Source organism: Alligator mississippiensis, chromosome 5 (assembly GCF_030867095.1).
Source record: "Alligator mississippiensis isolate rAllMis1 chromosome 5, rAllMis1, whole genome shotgun sequence".
In the NCBI taxonomy this organism is placed as follows: Eukaryota; Metazoa; Chordata; order Crocodylia; family Alligatoridae; genus Alligator; species Alligator mississippiensis.
Window position 1 is genome coordinate 48133353 of NC_081828.1, and position 22575 is coordinate 48155927.

At 42.9% G+C, this 22575-nt stretch overlaps 1 protein-coding gene across 3 annotated transcripts in view; it reads left to right on the forward strand.

The window, feature by feature from the left end:
* Positions 1-22575, forward strand: part of RABGAP1L (RAB GTPase activating protein 1 like) — a 512101-nt gene that overhangs the window by 38387 nt on the left and 451139 nt on the right. For all 3 annotated transcript variants that reach the window (XM_019500211.2, XM_014596010.3, XM_006272942.4), the window contains exons 2-5: positions 9972-10146; positions 13613-13811; positions 17614-17824; positions 21901-22075. In XM_019500211.2, coding sequence (XP_019355756.1) covers positions 10012-10146; positions 13613-13811; positions 17614-17824; positions 21901-22075 — 720 coding nt within the window. In that variant the 5' untranslated portion in view covers positions 9972-10011. The remainder of the gene's footprint in view (positions 1-9971; positions 10147-13612; positions 13812-17613; positions 17825-21900; positions 22076-22575) is intronic.

Sequence of the window (22575 nt, forward strand, 5' to 3'; positions counted from 1 at the left end):
CAGCCCTGGCAAGGGATGGTGTACAGGGGGGGTGGGGCTTGGGCTTGCACACAGTGCTGCCACTTACTTGGAGGCCCATTATGGTGGTGACGGCTGCTGCTTCCAAAACCTCCTGCTGCTGCCGTGGAGCTCTGCCCGGAGCTGTGCAGCCAGCCGCCAGGCGACAGCGTGGTGGTGGCTGGGCAGCGCGCAGCTGTCCCCACCACTCCACGCCGTGAAGCTGCCACTGGCAGCACAGCTCTGAGCATGGCTCCGCGGCAGCAGTGGGAGGTTTTGGAGGCAGAGGCAGTCACTGCTGGCATGGGTGGCTGCTGGTGCTTACCAGTGGGGCCACCTGTGCCAGCGGTGACTGCTGCTGCGTACAAAACCTCCTGCTGCCGCTGCGGAGCCATGCTTAGAGCTGTGTGGCCAGCAGCAGCGGTGCAGCGCGGGGTGGTGGTGGCCAGGTGGCACGCAGCCATTCCCAGCCCCACCACCCCGTGCTGTGCCGCTGCCACCGGCTGCACAGCTCCGAGCACGGCTCCGCGGCAGCAGGAGGTTTTATACGCACCGGCTTGGGGCCAGCAGCACCCCTCGCTCTCGGAGCCATCAGACCATCTTTCCCAGCCCTGCCCCACAGCCCCACTTACCTCCATGCTCCAGAGGTGATGGTCAAGTGTGAATCTGAGCCGGACCTTGGCTGTCGCAGAGGGTCAGGATCCACCCTCTCCCTCCCACTCTGGCCAGGGCTGGGGGTTTCCTGCCCTTTTTGCAATTGGCTCCTGCAGGCTGATGCTGTGCCAGCCTTCAAGAGCTCTTTGCAAAAGCAGAGAATCCGTGGATTTCTCTGCTAAAAAGAGAAATCTGCATTTTCTCCAATTTAAAAACAGAATCTGTGGTTTTCTCCATTTTTCCATGGGAAACAGAAAACCCAGATTCCTGGTTATCACTAATTATTGGGGATGTGTGAAGCAGGCCCTATTTGACTTGGATTTGGCCCGAATCGGGGACAGTGATTCAATTTGGCTGAATTCAGATCTGCAGATTATCAGCGATTTGGACACAGACACAGCTTTAAATTTTTTTTTCTACATACCTTGAGGTACCAGTGCGGCTCGCGAATGCTGTGATGCTGGGGCGGATGGAGCGATCCACAGGAGTGCTGGGGGGCCCTCCATGTACTTGGTGGTGAATCTGGAAGTGGACCGATGGCACTTCCGGTCCACTTGCGGGTCCGCTGGGGAGTGTGCTGGGGGCCTCCCTGTGTCCCCCCCAGCTTGGCGATCAACTGTGGGGGACTCTGGGTGCCCCCCAGACCCAGGAGGCACCAATCGCTAAGCTGGGGAGCATGGGGGGCTGTCCCAGTGTGTTCCCTGGCAGACCTAGAAGTGGACTAGAGGTGCTTCTGGTCCACTTCTGGGTCTGCTGCTGAGCATGCTGGGGAGCACCCTGTGCTTCTGTGCGACACTCCATGTGTCCCAGCATCACAGCATTCACGAGTTGCCTGGTACCTTGAGGTATGTGGAAAAAACATTTAAAGCTGTGTTTATGTCTGAATCACTGAATCTGAATGGATTCGGAGGGTTCCGATTCAATTTGGAGAGATTAAAGGGTCCTCTGATTTAGTTTGGATTTGGAAATTCAGCCACCAAATCGGGCCAAATCTCTGCCGAATGTAATTGGGGTCCGAAGCTTCTCACAACCCTGCTAATCATATACGTCTGTCTTTTGGAGATTTGGGCAAATTTTGTTGCTAGTCTTCAGCATGTGCTGGTTTTGGGGGTGGGGGTGGGAAAAGGTGTATGTGAAGGTAGTAAAACAAAACCAAAATAAACAAACACCTCTGGCCATCCCTTAAATCAATTTAAACCTGCCTTATTAGTTTAGTTGTGCTGATGATAAATTTATAGGTATTGGCTAAAGCAGTACAACCAGTTTTAAAGTGGTGTGCATCTATATCAGGGGCAGGCAATTATTTTGGGAGGAGGGCCGCTTACCGAGTTTTGGCAAGCCATCGAGGGCCACATGACAAGCAGCCAGGGTCAGATGAATATTAATTTTCAAAATTTTTTAGGGGCTCCGTGGGCCAGATAGAATGGCCTGGTGGGCCCGCGGGCTGCATTTTGCCTGGCCCTGATCTATATGAAAGTCTACACTATTAACTATATCAGCTCTTGAGTGGGTGCTTAAGTCAGTGTAGTTTCTGTATGTAGAAAGTTTTAGGCCAAAGCTATGTCTCTTGTTACCTTTAAGAATAATAAAAATACAAAACAACTTCTTTTTTTTTTTTTACTGCAGCACACATATGGTTGAGAATCAGAGTGTTGTTTTTTTTCCAATGAACTTAACTCTTTTTAGATGCACAAAGTAATTTATAATACATTTATGTTACAGAACCAATCAGCTTCTGTAATCAGTGGAAATGGAGATGTACAGGTGTCACTAAGGGTATAGTTTGTCCTGCATAACATATTTTTTGATGGAAATGATCCAGTTTGGCTTTGAATGAGTGCTGAGTTACTAATCCTGGCAGTTAACCCATTTTTTTACTCCTTTAACTGATTTCATTTTAAGCGCCTAGGCAGCTTACAGATGCAGGGGGTGGAAACGTTTTACTTTCAGCTTGGTGCACCCCTGCACTGAGCGCAGCACATGCCCAGAAGATGAACCACTATTGGATAAAAGCTCCACTATTGGATGAAGCATCCGATCTATACAGATGCTGGGGAGCTGGGTCAAACTGATGTTCCTCTTCTGGTAAAGCACTGTTTCTCTGCGACCTTCCCCCCACCACTAACATGCATCTGTCAGTGGCCCTGGACTAGTACTGTATTTCACTTTGCGTGATTACTACTCTGACTATGTTTTGGGGCTTAGAGTTTTAATACTCTTCTTCCCTCTCTCTTCTTTTTCACTTTAGTAGATAATTCATGCTTAGGAAAGGGTAGGTTTGTTCTGCTGCTTTCTCTGTGGTTGCAGATGTTTTCTTGTCTGCATGGGGCATATTGCACTGAACTGGCAGGTTGAATGAGTGCCAACCACACATCTAGCACTGCTGTGGGCTCCCCATCCAATTGTTAAGATTAGTAAGGACAGTGATTATCCACGAATGGCTCCAGACTATCAATCTCTGTATTGTCTAAATAGTCCAGTGACTCAGCATTGTAGTTTAGAACCTGCAGTCAACCAAACAAAACTTTTTTTTTTTTTCTTTTTTGCCCTCTTATTTATAAATGTGTTGACATTCATGACATGGTCTGGTACAAAGTTCTGATTGTAACATCTTGTGTGTATTATGGGTGCAGTGGTTTTTTTTTATTAGGGTTAATAAAATGGTTTGCATACATATAGCTTTTATACTGATTTTGTTTTCCTCTATGGTTGATTCCTGGGTGTAAGATACAGCATGTAAAAACAGTTAGTCTTTTGTTTCTAGGAACTCAGCATAACAGTTATAAAACACTGTTTGCTGTCTGCGAACAGACCAATTACTTATGTTGTTGCTATACATGGTAGAGGTTTAGAGAGGTGACGTTGTTGCCAAAATTAGGCACATGATTTTTCTTTTTCCAATTTTATGGTGGACTTTTTTTGTTTTTTAAATCTCTGTCCTCAATATTTCTTAGTTGAAAACTACCAAGAACTAAACAATTTTTATGCCGTATAAGAGCATCACTGGTATAAACTGGTTTCTTCTAGGTACAGGAAAATTTACTTTACCCCTTAGAACAGTATTGAGAAATAAAGAAAATTTTAAGTTAATTGGTTTTCCTCAGACTGCCTAATGTTGAATTTAAGACGTGCATGAAGGAATAATCTATGACTTAATGAACCAGTATTTGGAACAAGTAATTGACCTATTGAAGTCAATGGGAAATAGCCAACTGATTTCAGCTATGAAGACTGTGCATCCAGTATTTAAAGAAAACATGCAGCCTATAGAGAAGGCAGTTTGATGTGCTGCCTGAGCATACAACACAACAAAAAACTTGCCAAAGTGGTTTTGTCTCTGGGTGAAAAGGCATTTAAAAATAATAGCTTCAGGTATTTGTTCAAGTCAGTTGTTAAATCAGTGGAGAATATGCACCATATCACTTCCACATCCATTTTAACTTATTTGACATGATCATGGTGGGTGGGAAACAATGCTCAGAGATTGGTTCTAATAACCTTGATGCTTTAGATTTAAAGTAAATGAATGCATTTGCTTGTTGACCTCAGGGTCTTGGTCTTCAGATATGCCAACTTTATAGAACACTGTCACTTTTTGTTCAGTCTCTGGTTTCCCAGGTATTAAGTTAGTATGCGATGCACCTTTAGAAAACTAGAAGCATTGCATGTAAGTGCAGGTGTTCTCAGTCCATACACACAGAAAAAATGTTAGTTTTAGTTATTGCTTTTATTTTTGTGTTTTGGAATGTTTTTAAATTGACTTCTTCTGTTTCATTACCCAGCATATGAATTAATTTACTTCTCTGGATGGTACTTATCAAAATCTATATTTTGATTGAAACTTTTTGCTAACAGTCTGTATTTAACTCTCCCACAAATAGATCCTCTCATAAATGGAACTTATACAGTTATGTAAATTGCAAATGGGCATATGTGGGTTGATGAAGGAGAGTAGGAAATATTTTGTATTCTTTTTGAGTGGTATTAGGAAGTACATAATCACAAACTTTAGACACACATACTGTAGTACAGGCTAAGCCACTGTTTCATGAATTTTTATGTTCTGTAGAAACATTACTGATATAAATTGATTTCTGTTGGTTTTCATTAATGAGAATATTAATCTATTGTGGGCACAGGGGAAGAAGAGAAGCCTGGTCACTTTTAATCTCTCCATAAACATATAGTGCTTTTCCAGAAGTTCTTGGATTATCTTTATTAACCATCTTTCAAGAAAAAATGTAGGCAAAATCTTCAGTATGATCAAGTCTTGTTCAGGCTATTTAGTCTTTTCAGCTAAATCAAGGGATAGTGTTGGAGCGTGGAAGGACAATATTTTAATGAAATAACTTCAGTGGAGGAAGGTGTTTACCACCATTTAATATGATTTGATTTTTATCTTTTTTTCTGCTATTAGAAACTATTGATCTTGCATGGAACTATGTGATACTGCTTGGAAACGCTGATAAAATATAACCAAGTTCCCATACATACAGAGTTTAGAGTTCACTTAATTAGAACTGTGGTTGCTTTTATGGTGCGAGTTAGGCATCTCTGCAGAGGAAATGAGCAGAGCAGTTGTGGTAGACGCAGCATGTAGTATACTAAGGTCAACTCTCCAGTCTTAAATAATTTGTTCTGAGGTTGGTTTTGTAAAAGTCATCTTAATCTGTGTTTCAGCAGCAGCAATCAGTACTATTCACTGATCCTTTGAGTGAGAGCATGCAGGTGCCCTTAAATTAAGAGGTTGCTTACTGATACCTGGTTTGTTGTTAATTAGGTCTTTATATTACCTCCATCGCTCCCACACCAGATACACTTCTTCAGAAAGTTTCTGAAACTCTGGTGCTATGGAATATCTGTCCAAATAATAGTTGCATGTGTTTGGACAACTTTTAAAGTGTCCCAGTTGCTGCTTGAAAAAAAGAAAAAGCTTTTTCTGTTTTTGGTAGTGTAAGAGTGATATAGCTGTGATGGTTCAGAAATTATGCAAGAGGCAAAGATTTCTTTGGGTTTTATATACTTTTATGTTTTGGTTATACTTTGATTTTTGGCTAGCTGACTAAACTAAATAGTTAAACTGTACTTGAGGCTATAGCAGATCAGCTTTGTTGTCCACCTCTTGTTAGGTGTGTTGGGGGAGGTTTGCACATTTGGAGTTTGTTTTTTGGCTGCTCTGAAAGAACACAGGAAATTGACTTCCTGTTAGAATTGTCAAAGCATTTTTTTATTCCTAATAATTTCTATTTCTAGTAAGCATCAATAAAATGAATCTCATTTTAATGAAGCTCTCTGCCTAATAGCAGTAAACATGAACAATTTTTAGTTTCCATTACTATAGTGTCTGGTGGTTCCAATCAAAATTAGGGCCCTGTTGTCTTGCTGTACATTTCTATGCTGGGTACAGCAGTCTCTGCACCTAAAAGAGCCTTGCACTCCAAGTAGAAAACATAGAGGATTAGATAATTGGAAACAAGATTCAACAAGAAATTGGTAATCATAGTACAAGGAGATTTGCACAGAATTAGCTAAGGGAGTCTGTACTCCAAAAAAGGCATGTTTGTATGCATGCGTGTGGAGAAAAAGCCACCAATTGAATTTGTATCTCCTGTATCTATTCCAGTGTCTCATCACAAGATCATTCTAGCCCTTGTCATGTTAGCATAATTCTTAAGCCATTCTTTCAACAGACTTTTTTGCATAGCCTTTTATTTAAAAAATTAATGAAATGTGTAGCTTAAATTTTGAGAATCAAAATACTTAATCCTTTTGCAACTTATAAATTATAACACAAGTTTTCTGTGGTCCTTCTCTTCTTTGGTTAGTCTGTAAGGTGCAAATCTACCCTGTGTTCTACTCAAAAGGACTCCAAAGCTGCCTTGGGCTGCTTTTCAATAGGCTGGCATATACATATAAAAGTAAAATGAATGAATAAATAAACAGAAAATGACTTATTCGGTAGGAGGTCCATCAGGAAATTGTTACCTTTTGGTATTTCAAAGAGGGGACTATATATGTTCTTTGAATACAATGGAGTTTTTAACTAAATAGGACTTTCTTTTTTTTGGTTGGGTTTTGCCATTGTCATGTGTGAAGAAGCATCACTGATTAAGTAATGAAAAAAATAAGTGTGTGGAAGGAAGAGTGAATGTCCAAGCCATTACATTGTCAAGAGTTTAAACCCTATATAGCAAGTATATCATCATCATCAGTCCTTATGACTGTGAAGAGAGTTTTCCAAAATATAAGAAATGACTTGCTGGAGACTGCAGTCACAGTTCCAGTGCTTCTGCTTCCATCAGTAATTTTGATAGTAGCATCAGATTAAATTTAATATGACTCTGCTGAGCATAACTGCTTTTGTTTTACTGTTGTCTGCCAATTTTTCAATAATCAGTTTATATGATTATAATTACAATTTAGAGTTCCTCCTAGGAGAGGAAGACCTAAAAATGAGGCTACAGGATGACTAGGATAAGAAAGGAGACTTCCTTAGATTTTGAGTTTAATTGCTGGCTACAGTCATCTTTCTTTACCCAGAAGCAGAAAAACTCTTTCCTCCTGAACTTTAGGAGCTAAGAGTCTTTACTGGACAGCTGCTTCCCCATAATTGTTACTGTTAAAAAAGCTCATCACTAGAGCACATTAATAGTAATATAGTGAATGTATTGTACGTTATATAGCAGGCAAGGCTCTTTGGGTAGATGCAATATTTTTTATTAGACCAACTGAAAAGTTGTTCTTTTTTCTTCATATTGTGAAGTTTCCATTTCAAGTGGCAAAATTCACCATCTTCTATGTTGCAAGGTTGTTGGTTGTAGCTGTGTTGTAGACCAACACGGCTACAACCAACAACCCTTGTACATTATAATGTGCTGAACTTGTACGTGTGACATTTTGTTTGCAAGATTTACACTAGTTTCTGCTCCATTGAAATTTTCCTTGCTACACAGTTATCTCCACTTTGTATTTCAAGAGTTAAACTCCACTTGCTATTTTATTCAGGTTCTTATATTGTGGCATATTAATGACCAGTCTGGCTTAGTTGTAAGTAACCAAGCATAGGTCTTTGACCTTTTTAGGCAGGGAAGAACTTAGTCTGTTCCCAGCTAGTGAGGGAAACCAAGCTACCTACTAAGATTGAAACTATAGCCACAGAAGAGAGAACAATCACAATCTTCTGTTGTTTAGAGCTAAGTGGAAAGTCTAGAAAGGAAATATCTTTTTTTTTTTCTTTCTTTCTTTCTGGTAATAAAAGCACAATACATGACTGGAATGCACCCCCACCCTCCAAAAATAGTCAACTGATTCCTAAAGGTATTTTTAAACTCTGTAGATCACTTAGAGGTTTTACTATATTTTTAATATTTTGTTCTATAAGTGCTGGTATCAAAATGTAAATATTTGTAGCATGGAATAATTACATTTACACCAACTTGAAAAATTAAAATTTTGGTGATTCTGTGAATTCTAGGACTATAATCCATATACATTCTGGAGGCTGGGTCAAACCAATTTAGATGACTGGTGAATCAGTCCAATACTTATGTGAAGCCGTTGCTGTCAGATTAGCATCTTACTAGGAAAGGGTTAAGGAAATGAGATGGGTCACATCACTTTTTGACCTTTTTAGTCAGGGAACAACTTAAATTTAGAACCAAAGTAGTGAGGGAAACTGAATTACATACTAAGATTGAAACTATAGCTACAGAGGAATCATTCCTGTTCTCCAACAGTTTCATGAAGGGTTTTTTGCAATGAAATAAGCAGTAATTGAATAGCATATTTAATGTGTTGTCAATACTCCTGTACCTGAATTTCAGCTTTCTTTTTCCCAGCACAGGGTAGAAGTATTGTCTTTTATCTTTGCTGCATGTACTGGTTGTTAAAAGGTACTTGGTAAACTGTTCAGTTTTGTCAGATGGATCTGCCAAGTTTGCTTTTGAATTTTGATCCTCTATGTGAAAGAATGTGGGAGAAATTTTGTATAAAGCTAGGATATGGATACAGTTACTGAATGCTGCTGTGAATGTATTTGCCATATGGCAATATATCAAGGCTCTTTTCAAGGTCATCTTGAAAAGACATGAGGCTTTCTAGTAAAGTCTGAAGAGGATGACTTGGAAAATGTTCTTGTAGTCAGGGTGTGTCTAGATTAGGGGGTGAGCAAGGTCTGCCCCCAGACCAGAATGGGTGAATTCCATTTCCCAGCAGCCCCCGCCCGTGCCATTCCTAGCCAGTCTCCATGGAGACCAGCCAGGAGCTGTGTGGGCAGGGTGCTCAGCTGGGCAGGGAGCTGCTTAGGGCTGGGGCTGGGATCTTGCAGTGGTGACAGCACAGGGCTGGAGCCAGGGCAGAGCCTCAGTCTGCTGCCTGCATGCCCCTGTGACGAGCTCGGGTTCTGTGGGCAGGAACATGCAGGCAGTGGACCACAGCTCTGCCCTCGGCACTATCGCTGCCACAAGGTCCTGACCCCAGCCCTGGAGTAAGTCCCCACTCAGATGTGTGCCCTGCCCACACAACTCCTGGCTGGTACCGGCTGGGATCAGTGGGTTCAGGAGCTGCTGGGAAATGGAATCCGACTGCCACCCGGATCCACCATTTCACCCACCCCTGGTCTAGATCTTGTGGAATTTTTATGCGTATCATCTAAATATGACTTTTCCTTTCCATCTACACAGTGTAAGTGGGTATTTAAAATGTATTTCATTGAGACACTGGTAGGCTTCTGAATTAGGTAAAAATTGTAAATAAATCAATAAAACATTGTATTCAACTGGTACCTACATATATAGTGGCATTGCATTTTAATCATGAAAAAAGGTGGATTTTGGATTTTTTTTAATCAGTATTTTGGACTTTTAATTGGAGAAAACCAGTATCTGTGGTTATCATCACCTTACCAAAGCTGCAGTTCTTTCTTCTTTACTTAATAACTTACATTCTAACCTCCAGCTCCCCAGAGAAGGGTGAAGTTGTTCTCCTGGGCTTCAGCTAACCACCTTAGCAGACCTTTTGTCTGGTTAGAATAAAGTGTTTTAATGACTTTGCATGTTTCTCTCAGACTAGCTACAGTGGAAAGGACCTGGTCAGCACAGTTAAATACCCATTCATATGGAGGTATTAAAGAATCAACCAGAATTGATAAGTTGTATGTGGATTCTCCAGATCATTATGCTTGCCACACAAATGTCTTTGGAAGCCAGACCAATCAAATTGTGGAAGTGGTTATTACATTTTCTCTCTAATGGAAAGCGTTTTTTGACGCATTTTCTAATGGCTAAAAATGGCTGCTTGCTGATTTGTTGGTATTTTTGCAGATTTTAGGTTGATGCAGCAGGAAGAGTTTATAGATCTGAAATGGAAGCTAAATCTTCATTTGACAAAATTAATAGATCATCTGAGTCTGCGTCTACATTAAGTAATGAAGACTTTGTTGTGGTTCATCAGCAATCTGAGGATTCTTCTGCAAAAGATGAGAAACCTCAGCTAAAGGTACTTTTTTCCTTTGTTTTTGTTTTAAACAGAAGTTAAGGATCTGTTGTATTAACTTGCAATTTGTTGTATTTTAATTATGGGCAGATTGTTGAAATCCTTCACCTTTTTGTTTTTCCTGTTGTATATGTTGGTGAAATGAGTAGTCTGTTTATCTGAAAAAGCTTCTATGATCAGGACTTGTTAGCATTCTTTAGATGTTTAAAATAAACAAAAAACACCTTTTTTTTTTTTTTTTTTTAAATCAAGATGCTTCCAGTTGGGGAAACACTCTGGATTTAGGATTCAAAGGCTTAGTACCATTGGTATATTAGAATGGTATTATGCATTGTTAGTAATAAAAAAAAAGTCTAAAAACATCCAGCTGATGCAAGTATTGGTAGAATTATTATAGACGAGGCTACTGTAGCTGGAGACACTTGAATCCCAAATCAGTTTCTCTGAGTAGTTGGGCAAATAATGGCTCTGGCTGTGAGCCTGGTCTGTGCTAATGTTTCCAACAGGACTACCATTGGTGTAGCTGTAGTGGTGATACTATTGATAGAAACATTTAGAATGTCCCAACTTCCCTTGCTGTCATGCTTAGATATGCTTGAAACACTGTGTTTCAAGCTAGTTTATTTGTGAACAGTCTTCCCAGGCTGGCATTTCTTTTCAAACTTACTTCTTTTCAATTTAGCAGCAGTGTTGTAAAGCAGGGGACTTTACTCAAGTTGAAGGGAAGCTAGAGACTTCTTCCCCCAGCAGACTTTCTCAGTGCTAGAAGTATTCAAAGTAGAGCCCCATATGAAGATCAAATGAGTTGCCTTTGTGGTTCCATGTGTTAGTGCAGGGTTTGGATATACAAATCCCATCTTGGGGTAGAAAAAGTGCTGAAAATGCCTTCTGTGGGAAGTTATGGCATCAGAATCTAAGATTTCAGGTTTCTGATTCTCACCATCAGACAAGTCTGCCTCTGTTGCTTAAAGCCTCCTGTTTGTTTAGGACGAAGCTTTTGAATCTGATTCGTTCCACTTCAGATATTTTGGGTATTGCCACCCAACTCAATCCACCTGTAAATTTTGTCCTTCCTTTGCCATTGTCTTCCCAGTACTAGAATAGTTGACACAATTGTGGCTTTGTATCCAGTTGACATCTTGCAGAAGATTGTACCAACAGGACTGTCCAGATTCCTGTTTTATAGTTCACTACCAAGGAACTCCTTAGTTTTAGTCACAGTAACTGGTATACTTGAGGCTCTCCTAAAACATGTTTTCTCAGAAATAATATCTAGCTAGAGTCCCCTGCTAAAAGACTGTTTGAACAAGGAAGTCTTGGTCTGGCTTTCTGAATACCAGAAATCTGAGCAAGGGAATTAATTTTCCTTTTCATTATAAAAAGGAAAATTCACTCTTTAATTACGCCAGAAAGGAGCGTTAGTGTACCAGAGGTAGAATCTATTATCCATTGAACTGTTTTTGGACTACAATAATCTTGGATCAACTCAAGAATTTGCTGTACAAAAATGGAATTTATCCATTTTTTGCTCTCCTCTTATACCAGGCCTACTCTCAAAACCACAAGAAGCCCTGAAATTCTTGGGTGTGGTCAAGGTAATAAAATTTCACTTAAAACAGAATTCAGGGGAGAGTCTGATCTTTCAATGTTTTTGTTTTTCTCAGGGGAGTCCTGCATGTGGCAGCTGCCACTGCTGTTGCTTGCCTGTGGTATCATGCCTGCATGGAGGTGTCTGCTGTGCATGAGCCGCCCCCCCCCCGCGCCCCCCCCCCCCCCCCGATCCACAGGTCTGGCTCTGCAGACAAACTGCAGCAGTGGTGTGAGGCAGGCTGCTGTGTGCGAAACCACCCTGCCCCTGCTGGCTGGCTGGGCAGCACGCAACCACCAGCACCACCACCAGGAGGGGGGCCCTGGTCGGTGCTGGGGGTGGGTGGGCTCTTCTCCCTTCTCCCCCCCCCACCCTGCAGTGGGGTGGGGTGGGGAGGGGGGCTCTGTGAGGCTGCCTGGCCCCAGAGGGAGACTCTTCCTCCTCCTCTTCCTGTTCCTCCTCCCTCTCCTGCACTACTGCAGGTCCAGGAGGTGGGCCCTGTTCGATGCTGGAGGGGCTCTTCTCCCTCTTCCCCCCTGCTGTCACCATGGGGTGGGGAGGGGGGCTCTGTGAGGCTGCCTGGCCTCAGAGGGGACTCTTTCCCCTGCTTTCCTGCCATTGTTGTGGGGTGGGCAGGGGGACTCTATGGGATGCTGGCCAGTCCCAAAGGGGGACTCTTTCCCCCCCACTCCTCCGTCTGCAGGGCAGGGGGAGACTCTGTTCCATGCTGGGGGGAACTCTTTCCTCTCCTCTTCCTCCCCCAATAGGGGCAGCAGAAGCACAGAGCTCAGCTGCCTGGCAGCAGCAGGAAGGGAGGTCAAGGTGCTCGTGCCCGGCTCTGGCCAGTGCTGCACAGGGGCAGGGAGTGGAGCCTGCCTTATCCCTGCAGCTCTGCTCCCTGAGCCTGAGCTGCAGCGGGGGAAGCCTCGCACTGGAGCCAGCTGCTTCTGTCCCCCGCCCTGTGCAGGCCCCAGACTCTGCTGGGAGTGAAGGGAAACCCACCCCCTGCTTCCCAGCAGAGTTCAGCGTGGAGCTTCCCCTCTGTGTGTGTGTGTGGAGCTGCAGGCGCAGAGCCCGGGGGTAGAAGTTACTTACTCTTTATTACTCTTATACAGTCACTTTCCTGCTACTTTTTATTACTGCTACATAATCACTGCTACATAATCACAGAGATTTGGGAAATGTAAATTGTCATGACCTATGTATAGGGTCCACTGGTACTTATGTCAGAAGTGCACTGTGCAGTGACTCCTTTTAATTTTGCAGCTTCTCTTGCATTTTTCCCCACCACTGATTGGCAGAAGAGCTTGCCTCTGATCAGTGGGGAGGTCAGAACTGCAGTTTTAAATATGCCTCAGTTTTTGCCTCCTGAGGCTGAATCGTGGAGGGGCCCCAGTGGCCCCATTGCTTGCTGCTGACTGCATGGGAGGCAAAAACCATGATATATTTAAAACTGCGGTTTTCACTTTCTGGCTATTGGTCACAAGCAGCGGAGCTGACGGAGCCCCTCTGCCAATCAGTGGTGGTGGGAAGGAGTGCACGGGGGAAACTGCAAGATTATAGGAGCCACCACATAGCTCTCTTCTGTCATGAATTCTAGTGGTCCCTACCTATGTAGGTGTATAGGATGTTGTTAGCTTTAGTTGACAGATGAACTTAATGAAGACGGGTGAGTTTCAGGTGCCTTGTGTCTTCATCTACCTGAGTTGTGTGGGTATGTGTTTTAACTACTTTACATGTGTGTTTGGTTTTTTTTGCCCACATTTTAAAAAACTTTTGGAAAAAACCAATGTGTTCTAAAATACTTTTTAAAGTACTTGTTTACTAATACTGAAAAACTATTTGTTACTTTTGCCTTATTTGCTCTTTTTCTGGGTCCAGATATTTTCAAATGGAGATGAACAATTGGAGAAAGCCATGGAAGAGATACTGAGGGATTCTGAAAAAGGCCAAAACAATTATGCTACTGACTATGAAAGCTCCAGTGTTCCTTGTAAGCAGGCAGCTGGAGATGTGTCAGCCTGTCAAGCAAATCACCCATCACCATCTTTACATCTAATTCTGGACCCTTCTATTACAGGTACTGGTTAAGTTGCATCTAGGTCATGAACCAGGGTTCTGAAAAATTGAAATGAATACTAGGAATTTTTAGGTTTAAAATTAGACTGGACAAAGCAATGAAGACTAGTCTTTTCCAATATGGGTCAAGACGAACTACAAAAATAGATCATTTGTGTCTTGTTACCCATTTCTGTATTACCATCTCGATCAAGATTCTCATTTTGTCACTGTGTCAGTGGAAGAACTGCCTGAGCCTCGGTCTGCGTAAGAGAAACATCAAGCAGGGTGAAGGAAGCAATAGAGGTATCTTGTATAGTTTGTTGCCAGCTGTATCTGTAAATGTGATATGTCACAAATTGAAGTGTTTTTCAGACCTTTTTTCAATTGGCTTTTCTCTTTAAGTCCCTTTTACAAATTTAATGGATTATATACAAACAATAATGAACTATAGCCAGGGAAAGTAGAAATGCAAGAGAACTTCTGTCTGTGGTTGGTATTGTAAGGAGAAGTGAAATGGGTCTTGGTGTGAAGAAAACAGATGCAGTGAGAATACTCTATCCTGCCTCCCTAACATTAACAATGTTTGCAGAAAATCCTCCCACCCACTTCAAACACACTTTTAATGTGGTACCAGCACCAGCTTTCTGGCTTTTTGGAAAGATGAGGTTGAGTGAAGTTGTGACTCATTCTCCTAGTGCAGGGGTTTTCAACCTTTTTTGGTTGGGGTACCCCCGGCGACTGGTCAAGAAGCAGGGAGTCCCCAGCAGCCGGTCGAGAAGCAGGGCGGGGCGGGAGGGGGGGTCCCCTGGCAGCTGGTCAACGGGTGGGGAGGGGGAGGTCCCCCGTGCAGCAGCGGAACTGCAAGTGCTGCCAGCTTCTCTGCGCCATTTCCACGTATGCCCTGGAGCCGTCCAAAGTACCCCCAGGGGTACACGTACCCCTGATTGAAAACCCCTGTTCTAATGCATGGAGGGCTGCAAGAAACAGCAAAACTGGTCTCAGATGGGTGCCTCCAGTTTACCAGCGAGTTCAAGGGGGAATGTAAAGGAAAAATCTCTTCATCTGCATTTAAGACAGTGAGGGCCAACTTTTTGGCAGATGTCCCACAAATTAAGCCTGTGCCCTCCCTCGATGCCACACAAGACCCCTTTCCCTGTCCTATCTGCTGCTGTGCTGCTTCCCCCCTCCCTTATCTGGCATGTGCCCCGCACAGAGGCCTCCTTTGCCCCTTGTGGTATGCATGCTGCTGGTTGGCCATCCCTGAAATAAGGTACCTATTCCAGCAATGTGGAATAGATTATTTGGTACCTACAGACATAAAGGGGTGGGAGAAGAGGATTAAGAATAAGTGTGCGAGCAGTGTAGAAAACAAACAATCTGAGTCAGATGAAGAACTGGCAGTCATGGAGATGTCTGGTTAAACTGTGGCCCAGATTCAGTCACCTCTGGTGGTAGAAATCTGTTTTGGTAAAACTAAAGAAAAATTAAATAACGTGCTGGCCACAGTTAATAGTAATTACTCCTAGTTCCTTTACATAGCTCTTACAGATGCAGAACTTAGGGAATTGGTGAGGTTTTATTCACCAAGGCACCCCCAGGGGTTACAAGAAACAATGGCCACAAGCTAGCAGAGAGCAGATTTAGACTGGACATTAGGAGGAACTTCTTCACAGTTCGAGTGGCCAAGGTCTGGAATGGGCTCCCAAGGGAGGTGGTGCTCTCCCCTACCCTGGGGGTCTTCAAGAGGAGGTTGGATATGCATCTAGCTGGGATCATCTAGACCCAGCACTCTTTCCTGCCTATGCAGGGGGTCGGACTCGATGATCTATTGAGGTCCCTTCCGACCCTAACATCTATGAATCTATGAACCTAACATTACCATCTCTGAGGAAGGTGTTCAGGATTAGGAGGAAGAACTTTGCCCAAGGTAGGGGCAAGTTTGACAAGGTTTTGAATGTGAAATATTCTTCTTTTGCTAACACTGAGGCATTGCAGCAACCTCTCACAAAATGCTGAATTTCACCTTTAACATGTAATACCTTTCATATAGGGAAGTGGTCCTCGCCCCTACCTTGGGCAAATTCAAGAGGAGGTTGGACGATCACCTATCTGGGGTCTTGTGAACCCAGCATTCATTCCTGCCTGTGGCAGGGGGTCAGGTTAGATGATCTATTCAGGTCCCTCCTGACCCTAGCTACTATGAAACTATAGTAGCCCAAGCCCATAGGCCAAATCTGGCTGCTCCAGTTGGGGAATTTTGGTAGTGGAGGAGTGGTGGTAATTAATACTGCCACACCTTCACTGCTGCCAAATTCCCAAGCCCTGCATGGGAGTCTGGGACTGGACCATGCCTTCTTTCCCCTTCACTGTTGCATCTGGCCTGTGGAGGGACTGGGCAATGCCCATCTGGCCTGTGGGGCAAAAAGATTGTGGTTAGACCCTTAGGATTCTGAATCTGCTGAAGGGAAAGGCAGATATCCCATATAATACTTAGAAATCTAGCATCCAAAACTTTGAATCTAAAAATGTTATCTATTATAATTTAAAACTGAAAGGAACTAGATGCTGTTACCAGCACAGAATAGACATACAATTATTTGCATGGTCCACCCCAGCAGTACTGTGCTCTGTACTGCTTTCCCAAAGGGGTCTTAGTGTCAAGAATTAAGTAGGCTCAGTGTTGAAAAACAGACAGTTTGGGGTGTAATCTGAGCTATAGTTTGATCCTTATGTCTGCAAGAAAGATGACAGAATGTGTCAGCTTTAGGAGAATATTCTTTTTGTTGTGGGAGGCAATTGGATAAATGACCCTAAATTTTGATTAACGTGTGCCACTGAGGTAGAGTTCAAGGCAACACAAATAAGTGAATTTTAGAGTGTGCTGGAAAAACAGCTGTCAGACAGTAAGGAGTTATCAATCTTAACTCTGTGTGAACTTACACTTCCCTGTATAGATGCATATAGATATAGGTTTTATGAGTATATGAGAGGTATTACATGTTAAAGGTGAAATTCAGCATTTTGTGAGAGGTTGCTGCAATGCCTCAGTGTTAGGAAAAGAAGAATATTTCACATTCAAAAACTTGTCAAACTCTACCTAGTCAAAGATAGAGTTTTGGGGTTTTTTTGTTTGTTTTTTTTTTTACTGGTCCAGTAAAAGACACCACCCAAAGAAATCCTTGCCTTGCATAATTCTGTAACCATCATGGCTATAAGATCATTCTAACAATCCCATTGGAACACTGGGCCATTAAATAACAAACTTCTCATAATTGCATGTAAACCATGAAGTATTATGAGAATATAAGAGGATTTAAATGGGTTCAGATGTGTTTTGTTGCAGGCTTGGTTAAAGAATAAACCTGTTCCACTATGAAGTGGATCCAGTGGATGAGGCTCTGTGAAGATGATGAGAGGTAAATGGTTTGGTATGCTCACTAGCTTCAAGTTTAGCAGCAATGGTAGGGTAGCTTGAATATATTTAGTTGAGGTATTTAACCTGACTGTTGAACAGGATGGACCCACAGTCAGTAGATAAAGATGCTGATGTAAATGTAAAGGTATTCTTAGAATGGTTTATATAACTAAACAAATCAGTGTGGATCTTTTTCACTGCTAACACTTCACAAATGTACTGCATTACAGCCATTTCATAAATGCCATTCAATGTCCTCTTGATTTTTGTCTAGGTTAGCACTTCATGGAGTTCACTTTAGCATACTGAAAAATTCTTTCAGGTTTACATTCTTAGATTTGGAAGGCAAGTCATACTTTATTTATACTAAAGGTAGGAGTTTAATTGTTCTTTTCTTCCTTTTCAGAAATCTCTGCTCCCAGACCCTCTTCCCCCAGTGAACCACCAGAAGAGGACAGTGTATTGTTTAATAAACTGACATACCTAGGCTGTAGAAAGGTTTCTGCCCCTCGCAATGAGCCAGAAGCTCAGTGTGCAATGGCTACTATGAAATCCTCAAGCCAATCGCCTCTTCCCGTGACTCTTTATGTTCCGAATGTCCCAGAAGGCTCTGTAAGGTAAACTATAGGAGTTACTACTTAAACGGACAAAAAAAACTTGGGTTCCAACCTTCTTCCAGCACAGTGTTTTCAGTGAAATAGATAAGAGCAACATGGGCCCAAAAAGCTAATTTATCAAAAAATCAGTTTTCAGCTTGCTAAAGGATCTGACAAAATAACTGAAAATCCAGGAATTTTAACCTAGTTAGTAAAATTTCCTAATGGGGGAAATATTAGGGGTGTGTGAAGCAGGCCATATTTGATTTAGACTCGGATTTGGCCCTATTCAAGGGACAATGATTCGATTTGTTGATTTGGATCACTGTCCCAATTCGATTTGGCCAAATCTGAATCTGAAGATTCGATTCTGATTTGGAGAATCGGCGATTTGACCATAGACACAGTTTTATATGTTGTTTCTACATACCTTGAGGTACCAGGCGTGGCTCATGAGCGCTGAGATGGTGGGGCGGATGTAGCGTCCCACAGGACCACAGGTGGACTTTCGGTCCACTTCCAGGTCTGCTGCCGAGTGCGCAGCTGCCCCCCCCCCGACCCAGGAGGCACCAGTCGCTGAGTCAAGGGGCATGGTGGAGGTCCCCCATGTGCTCCATGGTGGACCCAGAAGTGCTTCTGGGGGCTGCCAAATCAGGCCGAATCTCCTTTGAATCAAATCAGCAACCAAATCTTCACACAGCCCTAGAAAATTTACAAGTTTTATTTTAAATCTTCAACATCTTTTAATATTAAAGCTCTTTATTTCAGAGTGTTTGTGAGACAGTTTTGCTGATTCAATCTCTTTGATGCTTTTTGCCAGCTCTGACTCTGTTTTTCTGTATATTTTGAGTTGTGTTTAACAGTAGACTGCATTACATAATGAGATAAGTATTCAGCCTGTCAATACAAAATATCTCAAGTTGATACCAGGGAGTGTCACTTTTTGATAAATTCCAGAACATCATGTTTGGGATACTTAAAATCATGCTCAAACTTCTTAAAGAAAATAAGTAATGCCATTTACTGGGTCAGACCATAGGTCTATCTAGTCCAGCATCAGTGGAGTTTTACTTCATGTTCTGGGATGTAGTTGGCCTGCAATTTGCTGCAATGTGGTCCAGATCTAAAGAGGATGGGGAACTTCCTCCATCATGCAAGAGGGCCATGCTGACTCTGCTGCCCAAAAAGGGAAACTCCAGATGTGAGGAATTGGCACCTAGTTTTGCTGCTCTGCAAGGACTGCAAGGTCATAGTAAAAGTCACCTTGCTACAATTGAAGTCTGTGCTGGTAGATGTAGTCCACCCCAGCCAAAAGTACTTGGAATGCTGGAAACAACTCATTTGTCCAGAGCCTTATTATATTTCTAGTTTGTCTAGACTGCAAAAATATTATGTATTCATAAAAGGACAGTTGTAAAGATTATATTGTTGATGAGTTGTGTAGGCCTGTAATTAAAATCATAGGTGAAGAAATGCATCTAACTTATGTCAATAACCTTAAAAAATGTAGTTTTATTTATGATGAAATCATGGTACAGTGCCTACTTAAGTTCTGAATTTTGCTTAAAATTCCAAATGATTTCAATGGAAGCAGTATATGCTTTATTTAGTGGTTTGGTTTTATAACTATATTGTCCTTTAACTTTTTTCTTGAGATATGCCTAACATGAATTTATAGGCCCAATTATATAATGCTAATATCTGAGATATTTTTCCAAAATGAAATTATTAAAGACATTTTCTTCCTTTAAATATGAACAATATTTTGTCAGTTTCCTTTTTACTAGCCTCTTTTTGTGGTTACCATAATATACCTGGTACATCATTTGTTTTGAAACAAACATAAGGAACATTGTTTTTATTTCAGTAAGTTGAGTGGACAGAATCTGTCGATGAATTAATTTTTCCAGCATGGTAAAATATTAGTATTCTAAATGAAAATCACAAGGTGTGGTGCCTTGGCAGTGTTTCCAGCGTGATCATATATTTTTTGGGAATTACCTGACCTTTGTAGGAGTGCTGAGGTCATGCAAAGGGGAAAGAGTTATAGGTTTCCCTTGCTTTGTGGTAGATGCATTCCTGAAAAACTGCGCATAACTTGAATACGCATAAAGGGAATGCACTTTACAAGCTAATAAATAGCTGCCTGGCCCATGTAATCAAGACCTTGATTGCATCAGCAGCAAGGAAGTGTGGTGGGGCTGGGGCGGCACTAGGCTATTCCCAGTGTGGGGGGGCTGGGGTGGGCAGTGGTGGTGCTGGGAGAGGGTGCTATAGTGGAGGGGGGCTGCAGCCACCCTAAAATTTGCCAGAGCCCCCCCCCCAACCTGCTCTCCCAGAGCTGCCACTGCTCACTCTGAGTGCAGCGTGGCCCAACTCCCCTGTCGGGAAGAACCCAGCCCCAGGGGCTGGGGAGAGTGGGGCTTTAATCCTTTCCACCAGTGGTGAGGGAAGGAATGGGGCTGAGGCAGGTGCTGCACGGCTGGGGCGGGGCATGGGACAGGGGTGCAGCTGCTGCTGCTGTGGGTTGGGGCTGGGGCCCAGTCTGGGCTCTTCCTGGTGGGGAGTTGAGCCATACTGCTCTTGGGGCAGATGGCAGTGGCACTGGGAGGGAGGATAGAGGAGCTATGGTGAATTTTGGGGTGGCTACAGCCTCCCCCTGCCCCTGCAGCCCTGCTCCCAGTGCCACCTGCCCCAAGCACCTGTCCCAGGCCCCACCAGGAAGAGCCCCAGCCCACAGCGGCACCCCAAAATTTGCTGTAGCCCCCTGACCCTCCTCCCAGCATCCCTACCGCCTGCTCCAAGCACAGCCTGGCCCGACCCCCCCTGCTGTGAAGAGCCTGGTCCCAGGGGCTGGGGTGGGTGGGGCCTTGATCTGCCTCCCCGCTAGTGGTGAGGGAGGGAGTGGAGCTGGGGCTGGGGCACAGCCCCAGTCCACAGTGGCAGCCCATAGCAGGAGGAGCTGTGTCCCCTGTCCTGCCTCTGCCCCAGCTCCAGCCCCATGCCCTCCTTCTCCACTGGCAGTGGGGCAGATTGAGGTCCCACTCACCCCAGTCCCTGCTCCTGCCTGTGTCCCAGTCCCTCCCTCACCCCTGGGGCCTCAATCTGCCCCCTGCCCATGGCCCTTTCCCCTCCCCCCATAGATGTACCTGCTGCTGATTGCATAAGAGTGAATTTATCTCATATATAACTAATTTTGGGTATAAAAAGGGTCATCACATAAGAGCAAATTTGTATATACAGAACCCGTGTAAAGCTAGGGAAACCTGTATTGAGCCGACTTCAAACAGAGCATGCAGATCATTTATACTTGAATTTATGGCTGATGTTTGGACTTTTTGACCCACTTGACAAAAGAACTTAGATCTATTTCCTGTATATTTAAGGACAAAATATTAAGGCAGTACACAGCAGAATGTAAGAAAGGGCTTTTGATTTATAAAATGAAGTAAAAGTTTAAACACACTCTGGAAAAATAAAAATAGGAAATCAGTGTAGTTGAGAAAATTAATTTTTACAGTATGCATAGAAAATATTTGGACAGCTGGAAAACATGCTTGCTATATTGGTAACCTTGTACACATTCTAGAAAGAGAAGCTTTTAGGTGTGCCAACTGAAGTTAAACTTTCAAGTAACTTTGTTTCATATTCCTGCAAGATGCATGTTCTTGCTACAAGTCCATGATCTGTATTTAGAAAGGAGCTGATTTAAAGGGCCCGCATTGAAGTGGTGACTTAAAGAGCTGCCTGCTCTGTGCCCTTGCTGCTGAATTAGTGTGCCCTGTTGGCATTTCAATGACACCCAGTAAGCAGAGGTAGAGTGTTGGGAATTGGCAGCCCCTGACAGTGGCTGGGTAGCACATGCCTGGCCCATAGCTCTGAAGGTTGCTGACCCCTGGCTTATACTGTATCAAAAATGTTTTATACTTTCTGAACTTTTAAAATCTTGAGTCCTTTTATTCAGTACTAGTTGTATTTTTGGGGGGCAGTAGCTTATTCAGTAACAGAGAGGCCAGTAGATACTTTCATATAATATTGATTGATTTAAATTATTTTATATGTTTGTTCCTCCTTTTCTCCCTCTTCTTCCCCAAAAGAATAATTGACCAGTCCAGCAATATGGAGATAGCTTCTTTCCCAATCTACAAAGTGTTGTTCTGCGCACGGGGGCAAAATGGGACTCCAGAGTGTGACTGCTTTTCATTTACTGAGAGCTGTTGTGGAACAGAAGAGTTTCAGATTCATGTTTTTTCCTGTGAGATTAAAGAGGCAGTAAGTATAAACTTTACCATAATAACTTAACATAACACACTTTTTTTTAGTATCATTTCCAATCTTTTAGTGTGTCAGTCACATCATGTAAAATCATATTAAACACTTTTTCTTTTTGTATCCGGAAGATTTCACAAGATCTATGTATAGCTATTGATTCCTGAATATTAAAAGAGTTCAGAAGTTACTTTAATGCTTATCAAAGATAGTCCTTCAGTAGGACCTGCATAGTCATGTTATGCTGCACTGTTGTGAGGTATGAGTTGAAGGTTAATTATTAGTGCTTTACTCTTGCTTTAAGTAGGGTTGAGATTACTGAGGTGGAAACATGTTTACATTTTAGAGCTTTAATGTATTCTCTCAAATAACACAGATTTTTCTGAGGTTTTAGGAAGACCATTGGGACATTTGAGGGACCAAGATTTTGAGGCTGGGGATGCATAGTGTGACAGGGGGCAAACTCGAGACCGGATCTCAAGTTGGTCCACCCTCCTTCCTAG